The sequence below is a fragment of the Agelaius tricolor genome, unplaced genomic scaffold (assembly GCF_023055355.1).
Source record: "Agelaius tricolor isolate 1412-34295 unplaced genomic scaffold, bAgeTri1.0.p SCAF_11, whole genome shotgun sequence".
Classification (NCBI taxonomy): domain Eukaryota; kingdom Metazoa; phylum Chordata; class Aves; order Passeriformes; family Icteridae; genus Agelaius; species Agelaius tricolor.
Genome location: NW_027269271.1, coordinates 23,039,813 through 23,058,814, shown reverse-complemented (window position 1 = coordinate 23,058,814; position 19,002 = coordinate 23,039,813). Strand labels below are relative to the sequence as shown.

The 19,002-nt window shown below is 42.5% G+C and overlaps 1 protein-coding gene across 1 annotated transcript in view; it reads left to right on the top strand.

The window, feature by feature from the left end:
• TRABD2B (TraB domain containing 2B) overlaps positions 1-19,002 on the top strand; it is a 260,371-nt gene that overhangs the window by 205,240 nt on the left and 36,129 nt on the right. The window contains exon 5 of the mRNA XM_071436682.1: positions 14,753-14,843. Coding sequence (XP_071292783.1) covers positions 14,753-14,843 — 91 coding nt within the window. The remainder of the gene's footprint in view (positions 1-14,752; positions 14,844-19,002) is intronic.

Below are 19,002 nucleotides of genomic sequence, written 5' to 3'. Positions count from 1 at the left end.
CCTGACATAGTCAAAAGCATGTTCAGAATGAGTCCCTTTCATTTTGTTGGCCTTTCTATTGCTCTTGTCACTGACCCAAAGCCTTTTGATTTTTTTTTCCTTTTGACATTCTTGAGCTAATTGGCCTCAATCAAAAAGTGGTTTGTTTCCTGCACAAACTTGGCTGTGACAAAAAGTGTGGAAGTTGGGAGAAATCTGGGATAGGCCAGTGCCAAAGGGTTTATATAATAGCCCAGATTATTCAGCCAAAATACAGTGTGAGAGTATCATAGGTCTAGTTCAGTTGAATGAAAAGTTCTGCAGGGTTTGGGCACAAAAATGTCAATAGGGCCAGCAATGAATTTCTTACTTCAGTCAGAATTATCTCCGTTTCGTCCGCTGAAAGGAGCAGATAATTATTTAACTGTGTAATTGTGGGCTGAATTCCTTCAAGAAGGCACACTTTTGCCACAAGAGGCAAGTGGTAAGGGGCCACTCTTTAGGCAAGATGACCTTGTCTGCTGTTTACAGTCTGCTCACCTGTAACTGTGTGTGCCCAGTGCTCTGGAGCTCTGGTGTCTTCAAACCAGCTGGAAGTAAGGACCCCACATTGCACAGGAGATGCCCTCTAGGCATTTTTCATTGAATTTAATCAGCTTCTGATCAGGTTGCACACAAGGAGAAACTTTGAAGCATTGTAAATGCTAGAGTAAAGAGCTAGACTGGACAGGTTTGCAGCTCCAGAAGCAAATTGAGTGCTATGAGTTGAAGACAGAAGGAAGCAGTTTCCTCATGTGCTTTTCTGTAGCATAAATCTCTGATCAGCTCCCTTGGATTCAATGGGAGTCTCGTTGCTGACTTTAAGAGAAGTAGATGGGACTCTGCAAAGTGGTATTTTGGCTCTGAACCTCTTGTCTGTGGATATGACTTTAACAGCCAGGGAAGGTCCCACCACCGTGTTCAGGCTTTAGGGTACTGCAGGTAGATCTCAAGAAAAAGAGAGATGCCGAGGATCAGGAATTCATCCACATTAACAGGACCTGAACTCAGTCTAGAGCAGTGGAAATGATTTATGTCTTGTTTTGTTGGCTGAACCAGATGACTGAAGGAAAAGTTTTATTGGGTTAATGCTGAACAAAAACGTTTTCATTTTCTCACCAAAACAAAAGCCTGGAAGAAAATTCAGGCTCTGCAAAGTGTTTAATTTAATGTCCGTTTGTGTTCTTTTTGAAATTAAATGTATGCATATTCCATTTCAGTAAATCATTGCAGTGGGCTTTGAAATAAAACTGTGATTAAAAAAAATTTGGTTTGTTTTGGAAACAGCAAAGACAGTATTCCAGTACTCCTAAATTCCTCATCAGTATTCCTAATGTAATTTGGGAACTATTTTGGCTATCAAAAAAAAAATTTTTTTTTGGCAGATGAGCTACAGAGTCTAGACTATCCCCACCCTGTGTACAACTAGATACCAGCTCCATCATGAACTCTGTTTAGTCCTGAGACCCATCTGTAGAGCTGATAAAGGGCATAGCCAACAGAGATGAGGGAGAGAGAATATGGGAATGTTCAATTTGTCCTCATGGAAGCTTTCCTTTTCCAAAAGTAAAGTGTTAGTTGGGGGGGGATTATTTTTCTTTTGTATCTATATATCTAGATCTAGATCTATCTTTTTTTGCCCCAATAAAAATTCAGTAATTCATCTTCTTCTGACTGATTTCTTCATGATCTGTCTTTTATAATCTTTGGTCCAGTTGCAGTGATGGCTTAAATCAGTGTGACTCAGCTAACACTATTTAGCTTCTAACTCATAAAGCTTCAAAACACACAATCCCTGACTTATCTCAAGCAAACGACTGCTTCCCTGGAGCCAGCTGAGGCTGCTGGTGTTATTAAAGTTAAGCAGGAGTCTCCGTGCTCTGCTGTGTTCAAGTTTAAACAGTAAGGTGATGACACTTCTCTTTTGCTTTTGTAATTTCTTGGAGTTGTTCTCCTTCCCTTCGGTATGTGTGGTTTAAAAGCAGTCCATCATGTTGCAGACTCTATAAACTGTGGGTTGCTTAATTTGTGTGATTCATAACACAGGAAAAAAAAAAAAAGAGCCATCATCATTCTTGGTATTACATCCAGCTATGTTACCCAGAGCATTGACCTTGACCAGCTAATGATAGGTATTTAATATATGTGCATGTCTGTATATATAGATATAAATATTCATTATGTGAGGTCTGAGATCGTAAGGGAGTGCTGGCAGTGCCAAGTTTTGTTCGATGGTTCAGGCCTCCAGCTGTGCCAAACTCTGGGTTCCCTTAATGTACCATTAAAAAAAACCCCAGGCTTTGCTTGAATGTCATCCAGCTTTATTAAGAGAAAGATCAAGCGTAATCTTATTAAGCTTGTCACTCACAAACCATAAGGGTGCAGCCTTGGTGTGTCTGTTTGGTCCACATGTGCGAACAATTTTGCCTCGTGATATTCAAACAGGGGCTGTTATTCTTTAATGAGGGCTGTGAATAACAGAGCTACAAATTGCAAGCTTGGTGATGTGCTCACACACTCGTGTGTTAACAGAAAGGGGTGAAGGAGAGGATTGTTTGTTTGGATTTTGACATGTTCCTCAAGCACGCTCGAACCCACACAACCACAATGTTTTTCAAAAGCTGTTGTGTATATTTTGAGGTTTCTGAACTTCCATAATAACTTAGTCAGCTTTTGAATGTGACCATGTGTCAGAGTGGACAGCTGTATCAGGAAAACTTCACAGGAGCACTGAATCTCCCTCTTTTTGGTTTCACTAGAAGTCTGCTCTCTGGGCCAATATTATGAGGGGATGTTCAGATAAATTGTGCTTGCCTTCATTGTTGCTCCTTTTCCCCAGTGTTAACAGCTGGGCAGCAGGAGATAACAGTGGAAACCACTACTGTTTATACCAGTGTAAAACCAGAGAACTGCAGTGGGGACTCAAATCAAATATTTCTGCTTGCTCAAAACATGGATGTATATAGAAATTCTGTGTATTTATATAGAAAAAACCCTAAATTGAAACTGGTCAGGATGTTTGGCCGTGTGGCTGAGAATAGATCTGTGTGGGTGAAACTCACAAAAATAACTAGTAATGAATGGAATGTAAAGACACATTTGATAGTCTAACAGGGAATAAGTTTGTAATAAGAAGAACTTCTCCATAGACATAGCATATATGAATTAGTGCTTGAGGAATACAGCTTTCCAAGACTTCTAGTCAATTAAATTTTAAATTTGTGAGCAAGATATCCTTTGTCCATGGGGATGTGGGGGGCTTGATAGAACTGTTTGCATGCCCAGAGTAGCTTACAAATGGAAGCATTTGTAGGATGAAGCTCATCTTTGCTGGGTTGGGATAGGTATTCATACAGCACCTTTGCAGCTGAGAAACTTTAACTACTGCAGGACTATGTTCTGTTCTTTTCCCACTACACAGATGGTCTCTCTGACAGATAAGATTTACTGACCCTTCTGGTAGAGCATTTGCCATTGCTGGCTGGAAACTCCCCATGCTTCCACCACAGGACCTTTAGCCAAAGGACTTTCTGTCCTTGAAAGCATGTCTTTCTTCAGTTTTGCTTTTTAAAGAAGGAAAAAGTAATTAAGAAAATACACAGCCGTGGAATCTCCTGATGCTGTCAGTGTCCTCTGCAAGTCCTTATTCTAATTTATACCAACATCCTTAGTCTTAAAACTTATGTGATCCATTGTGCCCAGGCAGAGCTGGTCCTGGTTTATGATCCATCATGCCCAGGCAGAGCTGATCCTGGTTTATGACATTTAGATGCACTAAAATGGGTACTTTCTAGTTCAGTTTTCTATTATTCCACATCTTTGGCATGCTTTGCATTTCCAAGGAGACAGAGCTCCAGATGTAGGTGCTTCAGATCTCTCCCAACAACATGTGTATCTCAGGGTCTTGTAATACCATATTCAGCAGCTTCACAAATATCTGCAGTGTGTTTCTGCCTTCTTTTTCTCCTCAGAGGCAAGTATTTGTTAGTGTGATCTACCCTGTTTTGGGGGTTTGCTTCCCAATGTCAGGCATGAATCAAGCAGCAAGCCTTGGGTTTGGAGTGTAAGGTGGGAAACAAGTCTGAGTTTGCCCCTCCTGGAATGCCACAGAAGCATCTGACCCCAATCTGAGGGTGTTTTATGGACTCTTGGGGCTTATTTCTCCTGCTTTCCACTCTGTGGGAAGGACCTCAGCCTAGGGTCTCAAAGCACTCCTTGAAAAAGCCCCTTGCCTGCACTGGCAAGGCTCATTATGGTGCTGCAAAGGAATCCTTAGCTAAATTATAAGGCTGAGGATGGTCTTTTAGGGCAGGTTTCAGCTCTGAGGTTGAATGGATTTGCAGATGCCTGGTGTAGCTTGTGAGGTGGCAAATGATCTAGGTAGCAGAGAGCAGTTTTTGATGGAGCAATTAGCTCAAGCCTTGCGAGTGGTGCAGCTGCACCAGCTGCCTTCAGAGCAGCGCCAGCTCAAACCACAGAGCAGCACTATGTGTAATTGCCTTTAATTCCATGATCAAGGACAGGCTTGGAACCATGCCTGCTGCAGTGTGCTCCTCTGCATGGCTACAGAGAAAGGGGTGAGTCCAAACTGGAGACCAGGTTGGATTTGTTGTGCTCAGCAGGGACATGTCTCAGCAAAACCAGAGGGCATCCAGCAGGAGGAGGGGACACACACCTGCACACAGGTGAATCAGGGTCCATCAGCTCCCTGGAGGACTTGCCCTCAGCTGCTGATGGAGACCATCAAGGGTGTCCTGCCTCCAGGTTTTGCACTGGCTGGGCAGCCTCCAGATGCCACCAGTGCTGTGCTGATTTACCTGGAAGAAAAGGCCATTTCCAGGTTGGGGTGACACTCACCTTATTCACAGCCTCATTTGTGAACTTTCAGAGGTGTTTTTCTGCAACAACAGTGACATCCAGTGGCCAGCTGGATTTTTCTGGGAAAAGAATGAGCCACAGTCAGTCTTAACAATGTGAGGTTTTTTTATAGATAAAAAAATATCCTGCCTAAGGAGGCTTAACTTTGGTTTCCTTGAGCAGTTTTCTTTTTAAAAAAAGTCTGGTGAAATGGTTTCTGTTTTTCTATGTCCATGGGGTAGAAAGCATCAGTGCTCTCTGCTCCAGCAAGGAGCTTGTCCTGTGTCCATAAACTCCAGGGGGCTGGCAATTGGCTGAGGAATCACTCTGTTTTGTGCTAAGGCATCACCACGTTTTTCACTTATGAGACGTCCACAATCCAAATAAACCACCAGGAAGGGGCTCCTGGAATAGATGAAGAAAGCAGTGTAGTCTGTAGAATAATTGACTGAGAGGTCAAAACCAGAAAGAACAAGCAAGGATCCATGTCCTGCCAACTGGGAGCTTTGATTTGTGGTTTTCAAACTGCTTTTCAAACAGAAAATGACAGTTCATCTTGTAGTCTTTTGAAGTAATTTCACAGATTCAACAGACATTGCCCCCAAATAACTTTCCTGGAATGGTTTGATCTCACACTAGAGCAGAATAAAGTTCTGTTTAATTCAGTTTAGAGCTGTCTTGTGCAAACTAGAGGAACTGGGGGAAGCAGGTTGAAAGCAAACACAGTGAAGTGCAGTTTCACACCAGGCTTGATTACATTGTGGACACAGTATATTGTAGAAGTCAAATGCATCCATGAGGCCAAAAAAGGACAGACTCAAGAGCCCAGCTCACTACTGAGCCTGTAGATAGACCATGGCCCTCACCCCTATTTATTTCCTGTAAGAAGCCATTTAGTCCATCCTTATTACCTGCCAGAAGCCTTTGTCAAAGTCAAGCAGAGGTGCTGCATTTCATAGCACTGGCTGTGTGCTGAAAATAGCTGAGGTCCCACATGGTCTGGTCCTCTCTGGGCCTCAGAGATGCCTCCACAAGTCCAGTGAGATACTCTGCTTGCAAAAAGCTGTCCTCCTGACTGAGGAGCTTTCCAAGGCCCGAAGCTGCCCTGAGCTCTGACTCCACCAAGTCCTTGAGGTGTTTCAGTGCTATGTTCACAGTTACCTTCTTTGCAGAGAAGGCTGGAGTTAGGGAATCTAGTTTCTCCCCCCTACCCCAACCTGTGCCTGGCTTTGGCAAGCAGGTCCACATGCATTCCAGGCTGTTTGGGGACAGCTCAGGGGATTTGTGATGGGATATGAAACACTTCTCTTAGAGGCTGCTTGCCCTGCACTGGATGTCCAGGGACTGGCAGCAGCTTCCGTGGAAAGAGCTGCTAACTGTGGTTCAGGTGGGAGAGGGTTGTCTACTTCAGCAAGGCTGCACATGCAGTAATAAGGCACCTTGGGTACAAAAAGAGGCTGCATTTCCTCACTAGGTTCTTCATTGCTTGAGGCACTGGTGACAGCTGGCAAAGAATTTTAAAACATTTCACACCAGACTGTCTGCACTTGGGGGATCTGATGGTCCCAGAGATGCCTCCAGCACCCTGGGAAGACTCTTAGAGATGCTGAATTTTCTCTAGATTTTCCTCAGAATCATTTCCTTCTCTTCTGCTGCAGTGTTAGGGATGGTAAAGTTCCAAGATTTTGTACATCAACCCTGTCTATTAGAGAGGGTCCCATGAGGGACACAGAGACATGTTCCCTGTCACACAGCTGCATGACTGGCACACATCTCCAGTCACACCCTTTTGTAGTAAGGTACATTTCCAACAATAAGTTCAGTGAGGAGCATGCACCTTAAAAAAATAGAATAAACAAAAACAATGAAAAAAAAAATCACATCTAGTTGTGGCATTCCGCTAGAGGGGAAAATGCCAATAACCATTCTCCATGCAGTATCTCAGACTGAGTAAGCCCTGTCTTTACTCACAGTAAAACCTGGGGACAAAGTCAATCAAACTTCTGTTTCAGCCCTGCCCACATAATTTTCCTCCTCCATATTTTTGCCCTGGTAAGCTGATGCAGCTTATACCAGCAAACACAACCAATACATTTTACAGAATAAACACTTCAAATATTCAGGCTTTGTTGTTTGACTCTTAAGGGATCCTATGTTTTCTTTAAGAATATATGCTGAAATTTTCATCCTGTGTTGGACCTTCTCTCTGTGGAAAACTCCTCTAATGCCACATAGGTGAAGCAAGAATATGAAATAGCCAGAATGGCCCTATAATCAACCAAAGCCCCGATCAACACAGCTCCCTGTCCTGTGCGAACTCTGGCATGACAAGAAAGGTGGGGGACAGGGCAGAAAAAGGAATGATGGTAGAAGGATGGGCTGTGTGCAGTGTTCAGGAGCTTCTGGGCAGTAGCAGGGTGGGCTTGGTGGGTCACCATGCCATGTCTGATAGACACCAAGGCTAAAGGAGCTCCTTCAGCTCACATGGTCGATGGAAAGAGACTTGCACAGAGGGCTCATGTTCTTCCCAAACCTAGTGTTTGAGATGTTGGAATGAATTGCTCTGTGGAGGTGCCATCCTCTCCAGTGAGACTCACTAGCACAGACCAGTCACTTCATTTGGAAATGTCTGAGGCAGCTACAAACTGACAGAGAGGCCAGAGGAGATTCTTAGGAGGTGATCTCACTTTAGCTCTTACTTGTGTTGTTTTTCTGAACCCAAGTGAAACAGCTGGTTTAGACTTGGAAGAAAATGGAGCTTTTTTTTTCCTCCCCAAAAAATCATTTTATTGTTTACCACATATGTTTAGGGCAAGTCTGCTAGGGAAAGTGCTCCAAGACTTCGAAGACAGCAGAGACCTGAGTTGCTGAGCTCATATTATGGCACTGCATTGAAACTGGAAACAGAGGGCTGTACCAGCTCCAAACTGGTGAACTCTGTCCCTCTGTCAAATGCTGAGCCTGTTGAGTGTGCATTGCACTCCAGGGTGCTTCTGGAGAAGGATTTCCATGGTGTGACATGTGAGTTCCTCAACAATAGCTCCATACCCTTAGAAGGGCTGTGCAGAAAGGAAGATCAGAAACGGAGAGACATTGGGGGAATTCATTATACCTGGGGGCAGCAAGGAAATAGAAGTCTGTGGGAATCTGTCTGTCCTTCAGATTAAGATGCTCCAAGTATAGAATTGCACTGCAGATCTCCGAGACACCCCAGGGAAGTACAAATCTGTGCTCTATTAGCTTGGCGTCAATCTGGAATAACCCCCTCAACTTTTGGCCCCTCATCTCTCCATTCTCCCTCTGGCTACGGTGTGGCCTTTCTCCAGAGCTTGTTCTCTTAAGTGCACTCGGGTGAGAGGGGAGAGAGGTGATTACATGCAAGAAAAGAATGAAGGGAGCCATGGGAGGATTGCTGGACGTTGGAAATGCTGCACGCTTTGGCTTCTTATGTGTTATTGCTCTGATTCCCATGACTGTCCAAAAGTGGCTATGAGTCAGTTCCTCACAACTGCATAGAATAACAACATCAAACAAGAGGGAAAATGATTTCTCCATCTGCTTGGAGAACGGGTGGCATGATGTAAGGAGTCTATGATGAAAGCCTGCTTTGCAGGACCATTGCACGTGGCTTGTGCAAAGTATTTTTTAAGGCATGCTTTGGGCTTGGATACTCCTGCCAAATAGGGGAAGAGGAAAGCTCGTTCCCTGCATCTCCAGCTCTCCTTCACAGCTTTTTGCATAATGCTGCAATTTCCAAGTGCAAAACCATGTCCTGAAGCAGAGCAAAAGCCAGCAACCTGGGGTGACAGACTTTTCTGGAAGGTGAGGCTTTTGATAGTCCCTTTCTCTTTGGAAAGCTCACAGAGCTCTTGTTTCAAACCTGAACACCAGCCTCTATGAAGCTTTTGTTACATCTGGTCTGGTGTGGTAGGGCTGCATGTCTCATCCTGTGGCATGGTATGGCTCACATTTCCTACCAACTGGGGTAGGCTGGGTTCCTTCAAGCCATTTCCAGAAAATTCCTTCCCCTGTTAGATCCCCACAAGCATGAGTTTTGTTCACATTATCAGTAAAATTTAAATCCAAATATTCAGGCTGTCCTAACATCATACTCATGCCTAGGTGCTGCAGATCACCCACCTAATCCATTACCTGGTATCATTCCTTGATAAGACACTTCATATCAGAGGGTTACTCAGACTGGGGGAATCTTTCAGTTACATCTAGATCCAACTTGCAAAAGCAAGATCTGCACAAATCCAGTATTGGCTCCTTGTTAAAGTGCATTCAAGACACTTTTTCAAGGCCATCCTTACCACTAGAGTGAGATTTCAAGGAAGTGGTTCAAGAACAAAGAGGAGCAATTGTCTGGCAGTGAAGGTCATCATGAGGAAGGCTGAAGAGCCTCCACTTTTTAAAGCATGTTATTCATTAGCAAAGAAATACGCTGGACAAGGAATGAAAGGGAATTAAAAATTGGGAGGGTTTATCCACAACACTGATTCCCCACCATGGGTCCCTGGAACATGTGTCATGTCAGAAGAGAGTACTGTGGGATGGCCTGTGGTTCCCAGTAAACTCCTGCTGTTACCCAGAGACCTCTGGGTCAGACTGGAATGCTATAGTGGAGAAATCATCAAATTCAAATAAAAGTAATTGCCTGGAGTGTTTGCTGCAGCTCCTTACTACAGCCTCATCTTGACAAATTTCATCTTTCAGCTTCCAAAATACTCAGCTTTGACCATTGTAGATTAAGAGGAATGGAGATGCAGTTTTAGAGGCAGCAGGCAAAGGGACCACAAAGTATTTACCCCGAGTGTGAAGGGGCAGCTCTCAGCCCTTTGCCTTTTTCCCTACACTAATTCTTGTGAAGCCTTCCTACCATAAACACTGTGGTGCTGCCAAGGGGCCTGAGAATCAGCATCGAGGGAGAAGGAGGAATAGAGGCTGCCGCCTCCTGATTGCAGAGCAGCCCAAGGTCTAAATGGCAACAAAACGTTATACATAATGTCTGATTCACTGTGTGGAGAATGTAAAGAATTGAGACCTCCCGACACAGTTTACATTGGCCCTTTTTATGACTAATTGTGCAGAAAATAGCTCTGCTTGTAGTGTGCATGGAAACAGTTCAGATTTCTGCTGTGTGTCAGCTAATGGCTAGCAAGGCTTTTTTAGCACAACTTCAAAGGCTCTGGCAATGGAGGTCCTTTGTGAGGGAATTATCTCCTGCTCCTTTGTACCCCGTTATCCTTCTAAGCCGTGGAACAAAGAATTGCGAAAAGAATAGACAAAGTAATTTGTAGTAGATCTCTAAACCTAGATAAAGTACATAACATTTGCTTAAAAACATTTTTTTCTGCTTCTGTCATCAAAACGTGGTTATAATTTTTCTGTGTAGGAACACCCAAGTTCATCTAACTTTTGAGGGATGCAACCTGATGCTTAGGTTATTGATGAGGGTCACTAGGATGTCTGAAATGGAAAAGGAGAGCTTTAGTTTATGTGGTCAATTAGAAAATACATGGCTGTCAAGAGCTGACTGAGAAGTGTCTTTCTCTCTGCCTCAGGATATTCCACTAAGAAAGGAAAAAAGTGCATTCTTTCAGCAGTGTGTTTGTGCATGGACGTGCTTCAAGGAAACCATGTATATTTAATGTATTTTTTAACATGTTTTTTAGTAAAAAAACAACCCTAATTGATGGTTTATTCTTTCTTTCTACCAGTGAAAAATGAAACCTTGGGGAGATAAGGAAACACATTACATGGCTCTGCTTTCTGTAGTCCAAAGCACAGTTCCTAATTAAAAATAAAAGAGCAAACCAGGAATGGAAGATCTATGATTAATGTCAGCAGCCATGCTGTATAATGTGTTCCTCCACTGTCTCCAGATCCTTGTCTCGAAAAAACAAGACGTGAGTGAAAGGAGGATAATCTTGGCTTCATCAAATTTAGTAAGAAACCCCCTCTTAAGTGCAGCAGCCACACTGACCACTCTACTGTGCTTGAGTTTGTGTTTAAACAACAGAATTACTGTGTTTAGCACTGGATCTTGTCCTCAAGCAAATCCCATGAGTATCTCCTTATCCTTAGAGTGTAAAAGAATTGCATCCACACCTGGGCACTTTTAATCTTAAACTGTTAGGGGTGGCTGCTCTGCATGTCTCCATGCCCAAGTACAGACTTTCTCTTCAGGTCCCTGTGTAGAAAATCTTTTATGTCTGCTTTCTCTCCTTTTCCACTTCCATGGATTTCCCAAGGCAGCTGATGTTCTGACCTCTTGGATCCAGTTTTCATCAGCTGTCAAGATAAATTTGGTTAATACTGCAGGAATGGTTTATTCAGGTTTAGACTGAAGAGGGAATAGTGATGGAAATGCAAGATCATTCCCTTGCCTCTCTAGCCTGTCTGATATATCTCTAGATGCACTAAATTTTCAGTAGTTATACAGTCTTGAGGTTTTTCCCAGGCCAGAAAGAGAAATTTTTAAAATAATAAAGCAGAAGCATACATGCACATACACATATATATAAAACTCATTTATTTCATATCTATAAATAAAAAGTAAATCCAGTGATGTTATAAAGAATATGACAGTTACTGCATACTCTATTTGCACATATGAGCAGCAATTTGATGTTTTTCACTGATTATGAGCTTAATTGTCTCTGATATGCAGGTTATTTTGTTTTCATCACATAGGCTGTCAAAGTATTCTGTTGTTGTTAATATTTAACAAGTGAGTCCTTATCTCAAGTTGTGTGTGACTAGGGGGAGTTAGTTTATGTAAGATATTTCTCACATAGAAGATTTTCCTGGATTTTAAAACCAGAAAGGATAATTATTATGGACTGCACAGCAGGAGGCAGGTCAAGACAATCCTTCCAGGAATTCTTTAACCTTTCGTGTTTCACATTACCTACCTACACTGGACCTCTCCAGTGCCACCTTTTTCCTTAAAACTTTCTCTTCCACATCTCTGATCCTGAAGACCTCCTTGCCATGGGATCACATGAATCACTGTTGGGAAATGTCTGTGTTGGGTGGCAAAGACTGCTGTTCTGAGCATGCATAATTTCACATTTTCAATCGCTAAAGTAGAACATGATTTCAGGTTGCTTGTGGTGGGCATAAGTTGTCTACAACAGCATTACCATGATGCAAAATGAACAGGTGGATACAAAAACAACCTTAATATGTGAATTCTGACTGGACAGTGAAGTTAAGATAAACAGAAGTCAGAAGTCCTCAATCGGGTGGAGAGGATGCATTTACAGGGCAAGCTGTTGATGAGATGGGTGATAACTTACCCAGATGTACGTGGGATAATACAAACAGGTAAATTTTAAGCAGAGTCTAAAGGTTAAGTTTTGCAAAGACTTGCTCATGCCATTTCTTAGTAGTTGTTAAAGTTTCAGGCTCTGTTGATGTATGTGGAATGTAGAATTATTTGAGGGCCAGCTCAAATTTGGATTTTGGTTTTGATTTTTTTTATTTCTTTTTATTTCTGTTCTCTTGGTTGAACTGGAGCATTGAAAATATTTTAGTATGTGTTGGATTGTGGACATACAATGAAATAACTATGATGTTTGAATGGATATTTGTAATTAAGATTTTAATTCATTTGGGAATCTGAAGTTGAGGGGTTTTTAATGGAAGCTGGCATTCCTTCCAGTTAGGAAAGGCAAAATTAAAAGAACAAACCCTGTGGCCATGCTGCCCAGCAGATCACCACTCCCAGCAGCTGGCAGCTTTCAGCATGGTATCCACACAGAGGGCAGGAATGGGAGGTCCAGGAAGTGTCATCCTTTGGTCTTCATCCATCACCTGAAGGGACTTGCAGGCTCTGCTGAGGAGCTGACATTGTTGACCGACCTACCATTGTGTGGATGAGGAGTCGGAGCTTTTGCATAGTTACTTTTTTCCCCTGAGTTTAGAAGAGTTAAAATTGGTTTCTCTTGTGCTGTCATCTTGTCAAAGATTTGCTGGAATCAGGACAATTATTTACATTAAGAAATCTTTTGGCATTTAAGACTGGCTCAGGGAAAATAAAGTGGACTCGGAAACGTCTCAGACTCTGATACCTTTGACTTTGGCTCCTCAGTGTCACTTTGCCAGTGACAGAATGGGGACCTTTGTTTGCCTTGGCCACTGCATAAAAAAACAGGATATGATCAAATCCAGTTAATCATTCACAAATGTCTCATTTCTTGAATCTCTGAGGGTGTATAACACATTTTTGGGACTGTTCTTTGCTGCTTTGGCTTTTGTTATAAGTAAGTTAGAAAGGGGAAAATCAAATTTTGAGTTTTCTTAAAAGGAAGTGGAGGAATCCTGGAACACACTAGGGCTCTGCAAATGTACATTTAATCATTTAAAGAAATGTCTTTTGGCTAAAAGCTCTTACCAGCGCTTGCAAGTTGCGCTCAAAGCCATACAGCTACATCGTTCCAACAACTGAGGCGAGTTAGCGCCCTTGTTGGCAGTGGGAGCAGAGGGATGCAGGCTGAGCAAATCTTGGGGGCTGAATTCTCTCAAATTCATCAGGACTTTGTGCAGGGTGGGTGAAGAATCCCAGAAGTGACTCTGCTGGTGGCTGCACCAGCTCCTTGCACAGCGGTGTTCTGGGAGGGGGACTCAGGCACTTCTTGCCTGCCTTGCTTTTTTCAGTGCAATTTGGCTCTGCTGTGGAGCCAGGCAGTCAGAAATGTGTCCTGCAAACACTTTCACTGTGCTTCAGGCAAGCACACGCTCTCCAAGCAGCAGCAGCAAACCAGAAAGAGTTCTTACACCCCACAGCGTGGTGGAACTCCCTCCTCTGAGATGCCAGAGGCACAGGGAGACTTGGGCACATTCCTGGTGAATTCTGGTCTGTTCAGAGCTCGCAGTGAGGTTCAGTGACCTGGCTGTAAATGGGGGTCACCCGGCCGTGCAGAGCTGGAAGTTAATGGATATAATGGAAGAGGATTGTTCTGTTCTTCTTCCATGTCACTCATGGCTGCATTTGGAGACAGGTTACAGTGCTATGTGGATTTTAATAAATCTGTTTGTGGACTTTTTGCTGCCTTCATATATCCAACGCATCCTGCAAACAGTGAGGGACTCTGACAATAAGTTGAAAGCTTTGGCTGGATTACACTCCCTTATTGAGTCTGTGCCCAAAGCCCTTTGAGGGCTCCCATTGACTCCGGTGGGATTTGGTTCAGATTTCAAGTATATGGGACCCCCTTAAGTAAACTCTTTCAAGGCCTGTACACACTGCAATACTTACTGGGCTCCTTGTTACTTCTGTGAATAGGAATGTGACCTTTACACTTCTAACAAAGAGCCCTGAATTACAGGACTAAATCTTCGTGTTTTGGGAGAGATAAGGTTACCATCCCAGCTCCTCCCAGCCCCACTGTGCAGGTGGCTGAATGGCTGATGAGGCAGTTCCTGAATCACTGTGGTTTTAGTCAGACAACTGCATTACAGCAGCCTGACTCTCTTCATTAGCAGATGTCCATGAGCAGTGATGGTCAGGGTTGTAAGTTATTCCATTTCAAGAGTCAAAGCCCTAGTAATATCCTTTTGCCACTGCAGGGTCATTCTGATCTCCATGTTGGAAATTTATTTAATCAGTGTACATCCTAAAAATGGTCACAGTGGAAAGCAAGACTAGCAACCCATCTAGGTTTCCTATTTTCCACCCAGTCCCTTGGCCATGTGAGGGGAGGGAGGGATAAATGAGATGGAAGAAGAAAGTGTTTGGGCTGTATGCTGTCCCTCTGGTCTAGTTTTTGGCACCCTTGACTCCCAAAGCTGCTGTTCCAACAGGAGAAACTCAAGTGAGTGAGAGTGGTAGTTTGATTGACAGTGCTATTTTCTACCTGTATTTTAGGTCACTTCCTGGGTAACAACACTGTGATTGATGTACTGAGACAAGCAGGATTTGAAGTGGAGCACACCCCTCCTGGACAACCAATTGGAAAGTAAGCAGCTGCCCACAGATTATTAATCACTTTCTCTCCTTTTTTCTCTCCCTTTTTCTGTGACTAAGCAAGATTATTGCATTAGTATAGGAGGTGGATGAGGAACCTCCCTTTCCCACCCAATTTCCAGACAAAAAGTGCATTGTAAAGCATCCATTGTGTGAGTTTGGAAACATATGGAGCCTGAATGGCTGGTGTTTTTGTGGGTTTTTTCCACTTGGGGACATTATTTATATCACAGCTGCTTCATTCTACCAGCTCAGAAGTGCCATGGTTTCTTTAAAGAAACATTTCATTCAGCTCATTTTCCCCCAGAGCTGTTTTTCCTTTTGCTCTCCATGGGGTTTTTGTTGCTTCTCCATTGCAGACCTCTCTGTCAGGCTGCTGTTCTTCAGGTGGAATTTCAGTTTTTCCTGAAGGACCACATTTTATGTAGCAGATGCATCATTGAAAGTGTGTTGGGCAGGTAGAGAGCAATTCAATATTCCCTGAGCTTCTCCATATATCTGGTCAGGTAAAGCAGGCAAGAAGGACTGATCAATAGGCTCTTGGCAATCTTCATTAGTATAAAATAAAACATGGCACAAAATTGTCCTTAGCTGGTGAAACAGATTTCCTTCATCCTGTAGACTTTTCTTTTTCCTGGCCATTTAAATGAGGTATCTGTCTGAAGAAATCACAGACAATAAAACCATGAGGGCTGGTGAGAGACCATCTAGCTTTGCAAAATCAGCCTTTCCCCTACATTCTGCAGATAAAATTTGGCCAAGGCTACTCTGTCATAGGATTGTTATCCTCATTAAGAGAAAGTGTTAGCAGCATGCTCCTGTCCCTGGTGGGCAGACATGACATGGTCCAAAACCGAGGTGAGTCTCAATGAGGAGGATTAATGGCAGAGGTAGCAGACCATGTCTGAAAAAGCTGTGTGTAATCTAGTTGGAAAATCTGGCTGATCTAACCTTGTTTGGGAAACATCCGCAGTGATTCATATAGAATATAATATGGCTCAACTGTACATAAGTGTTCTTTGACAGAGCATTTATCCAAAATGCTTCTTGGAATATGTTGAGCAATAAAAGCATCGTCTTAAATAACAATGGGGGAAAGAGGAAGAAAAGGCTGTTAAACACCACCAGTAAGAGCATATATTCAGAGGAGATTTAAGAAGCACTTTGGCAGGGGGAGAAAAGTCAACATGGTGCAGGGAAGAGCAGTAAACACTGCAGCAGTCTGGAGCTGGAAATTTTTTTACTAAAACCAACCAAAAAAAAAAAAAAAGCAAAACAGAAAACCCAAGCAAACTACAGCAGAACAGCCGAGGTATACCAGTCCTAGGTTTCTGACAAAGAAACTTTCCACTCAGGGAAGCAGACACTTTCTTCAGCAATTTTCATTTAGTTGAAAGTATCATCTTCCCATGAAAAGTGTTTCAACTGGAAATTGTGAAACTATTAATTTATTGGCTGTTGCTAGCCCTTGAGAAGAACTAAAGATGCAATAGTGTGAGAGAAGTCCAAGAATAGTCTCTGCTCTCTGGTGTTAGGCTATGTCTGTACACATCATCACAGACTTGAAATAAAGGATGGGGCAGGAAACTTGACTCAAAGCCAGTGCTTAATGTCAACTTATTTGCAGAATGGGGCACCTCTATGTGCACATTCCCTTACCCTGGCAGCAACGTCTCCTGTTCATGATGTCTTCCCTAAAATTCTCAATTCCTGGGGGAAATGGCCATGAAAGCAGGAGGGCTTGGACTCTGCTTAGATCGATGTGTGTGTCCTCAGCTGAATGGTCCCACACTGGGTAACTTCTGTTCTGTTCTGTAACTTTCGTGTTGGGCAGGTTTGCCTGGATATTCCAGCGGGGTCTGCTCTGAACATTGAACAAACAACACTTTTTTAAAGGGTAAACAGTTGTGCAGGAATATTGGGTGGAGTCAAGAGAGAACACATGGTTGCCCCCCATAAGGATTAGATGCTCTGTGAGTCTTCCTGTGGTCTGATGATAAGGTAGATGTGCCAGTTCAAGATGAGAATAAAGAAAGAAAAATAAATTGCATGGCAAAAAAGTCCAGTGTTGCCACTAGACTGAATTAATCAAGGTGCAGAAACTGCAGAAAACTATAGAAATTGTGAGTAAAGAGCATTTAAATATATTCACAAGAAACAGCTTTTGCCTTTAGAAGAAAAAAAGACTCTCAAAACTGCACATCAGGGACTGTATTGTAATTTCCCTGTAAGTGGGGCTGTAGCTATCAGAAGTGCTTGGGGCTCCCCCTTAGAAATGAGGAGGCTGCTGCAAACCATTTTGTCTCTTTTTTTACAGAATAGCTTGTATTTTATGATTTCTGGGTGAGCTCCAAAAGACAGTCTAGCCAAACAGAGTACAACATCACAATAGCACGACAACTTAATAGTTGTTGTGTTGTTTATGTTTATGTTATATTGTCACGTTGCTGTAATTGAGTGTCTTAAGGAACTTTGCATTTTTGTCTAGCCTTCCTTTTTTTACTCTTCTCTTTCCTTTTGAAAAGATTAAATGAAAACAATTGAAAGGCCCAGAAGAGGAACCATTTTGCTATAGTGACTGCAGTAACAAAATATATACATCGAATAAACAAATAGAGGCTCACCAAATTTTGAGCTGCTTGCAAAGCAGAAATTGTTTTGTGGGTTACAGAGGTTGCAGAGATGGAGGTGTTTTCATCTTGGTTCTTGTGGAGCCATACATGAAGAGGTATTTCTTTGTGCTCAAGCCCAAAAGAGACATTTCTGCTTTACTTCCAAATAAGTTGTATAAGGGAGTCAAGCCCACTTCATTGCATTCTGGCATTGACAATTGAAAAATTGGATAGTGTTCAAGGAAGATCAGCTGGATTCTAATGTGGAGTTTGGGGGGGTGGACAGCACATGGAAAAAATGCAAGGGTTGGAAAAAAACTGAAGCAGCTGCATGCTTATGTTTTACCAAAGGGAATTCAAAAAAAGTGTTGTGGACAGACTGTATGCAGAAGAATGAAGAGGAACAGTTCGAGCTGGCACATAGGAGTGTTTGAAAGTATATCAGATTGAATTTGAGGGTGGTTTTGGATGAATATCAATGATTCCTTGACAGTGATTTACAGGACAATTTCTCTCAGGTTAAGTAAGAAGCCCCATTATATGAAAGTATCTTTAGCAAAACACTCATGCTATGTTCTACTTACTACCAGTACTGTCTTGCCAAAAAAGCAAATGGTCATTTTCTTTAATCTCTCTGTTCCCAGAACAGTATGATTATTACTATTATTGACATGGTTAGTAATCTGATCTTTATTGTTCAACAATATTGTTGATCTTTACTGTTCAACAATAATTCAGCAGGATTACCATAAATAGGTGGAGTATAGTCTGGTATGATGTTAAAACCCTGCCATCCATTTTGGTTTTAGAAAGGACAAGAGAATCCCTTTTGTAGAAAATAACTAGCACTGTTCCTATGTATCAGGAAAAGAAAAGCCTTGGGAAGTGTGAAGCAGGACAAAGACCAAACCTGTTTATGCTTTCAGTTGCATACTGACTGGGTAAAGCCAGAAGATTGTTGGCTTCCTCTGTCCAAAATGCTAAGCATGGGTTGTGAAATGGCTGCTCTTAAAGCCAGTCAAACTGAATACCTAGAGTCTCACATTTCTGTTGTCTAGTGACAAGCACAAATTTGAGCCAATTCCTCCCTTTCCTAAGGTAGTGGGGAAAAATAAAGTGAGATCTTGTCTGGCTGGAAGAAATAGCCATGACATAGAGGGGTCTGATGGCTCCAGAATCAGTGAACTGGCAAAGAAAAGTTTATATAAAATACATGTAGCTGGTGTGGAGCTATTTGGGAATTCTTACTTACTGGCTTTCTGAAATCTCCTGGCTCCTCCTGTTGATGTGCCTGATGGCCCAGTGTTGACCTTCCTGTGCCTCTTCCAGAATTCCACCAGCTGACTATTGAAAACACCTTCTTTAAAGCTCAATCCATTTCTGTAAAAGAAACCCTGTTCTATTCATCATGCAGAACAATGCCATAAACTCTTGAGAACTTATTCTCACATTGGCTTAATTTGTTCATTTTGTTGCCTGAGGAAGTGTCCTGAATCTGTTTGCGTGACAGCCTTCAGCAGCATTCATATTTGCTTCTTG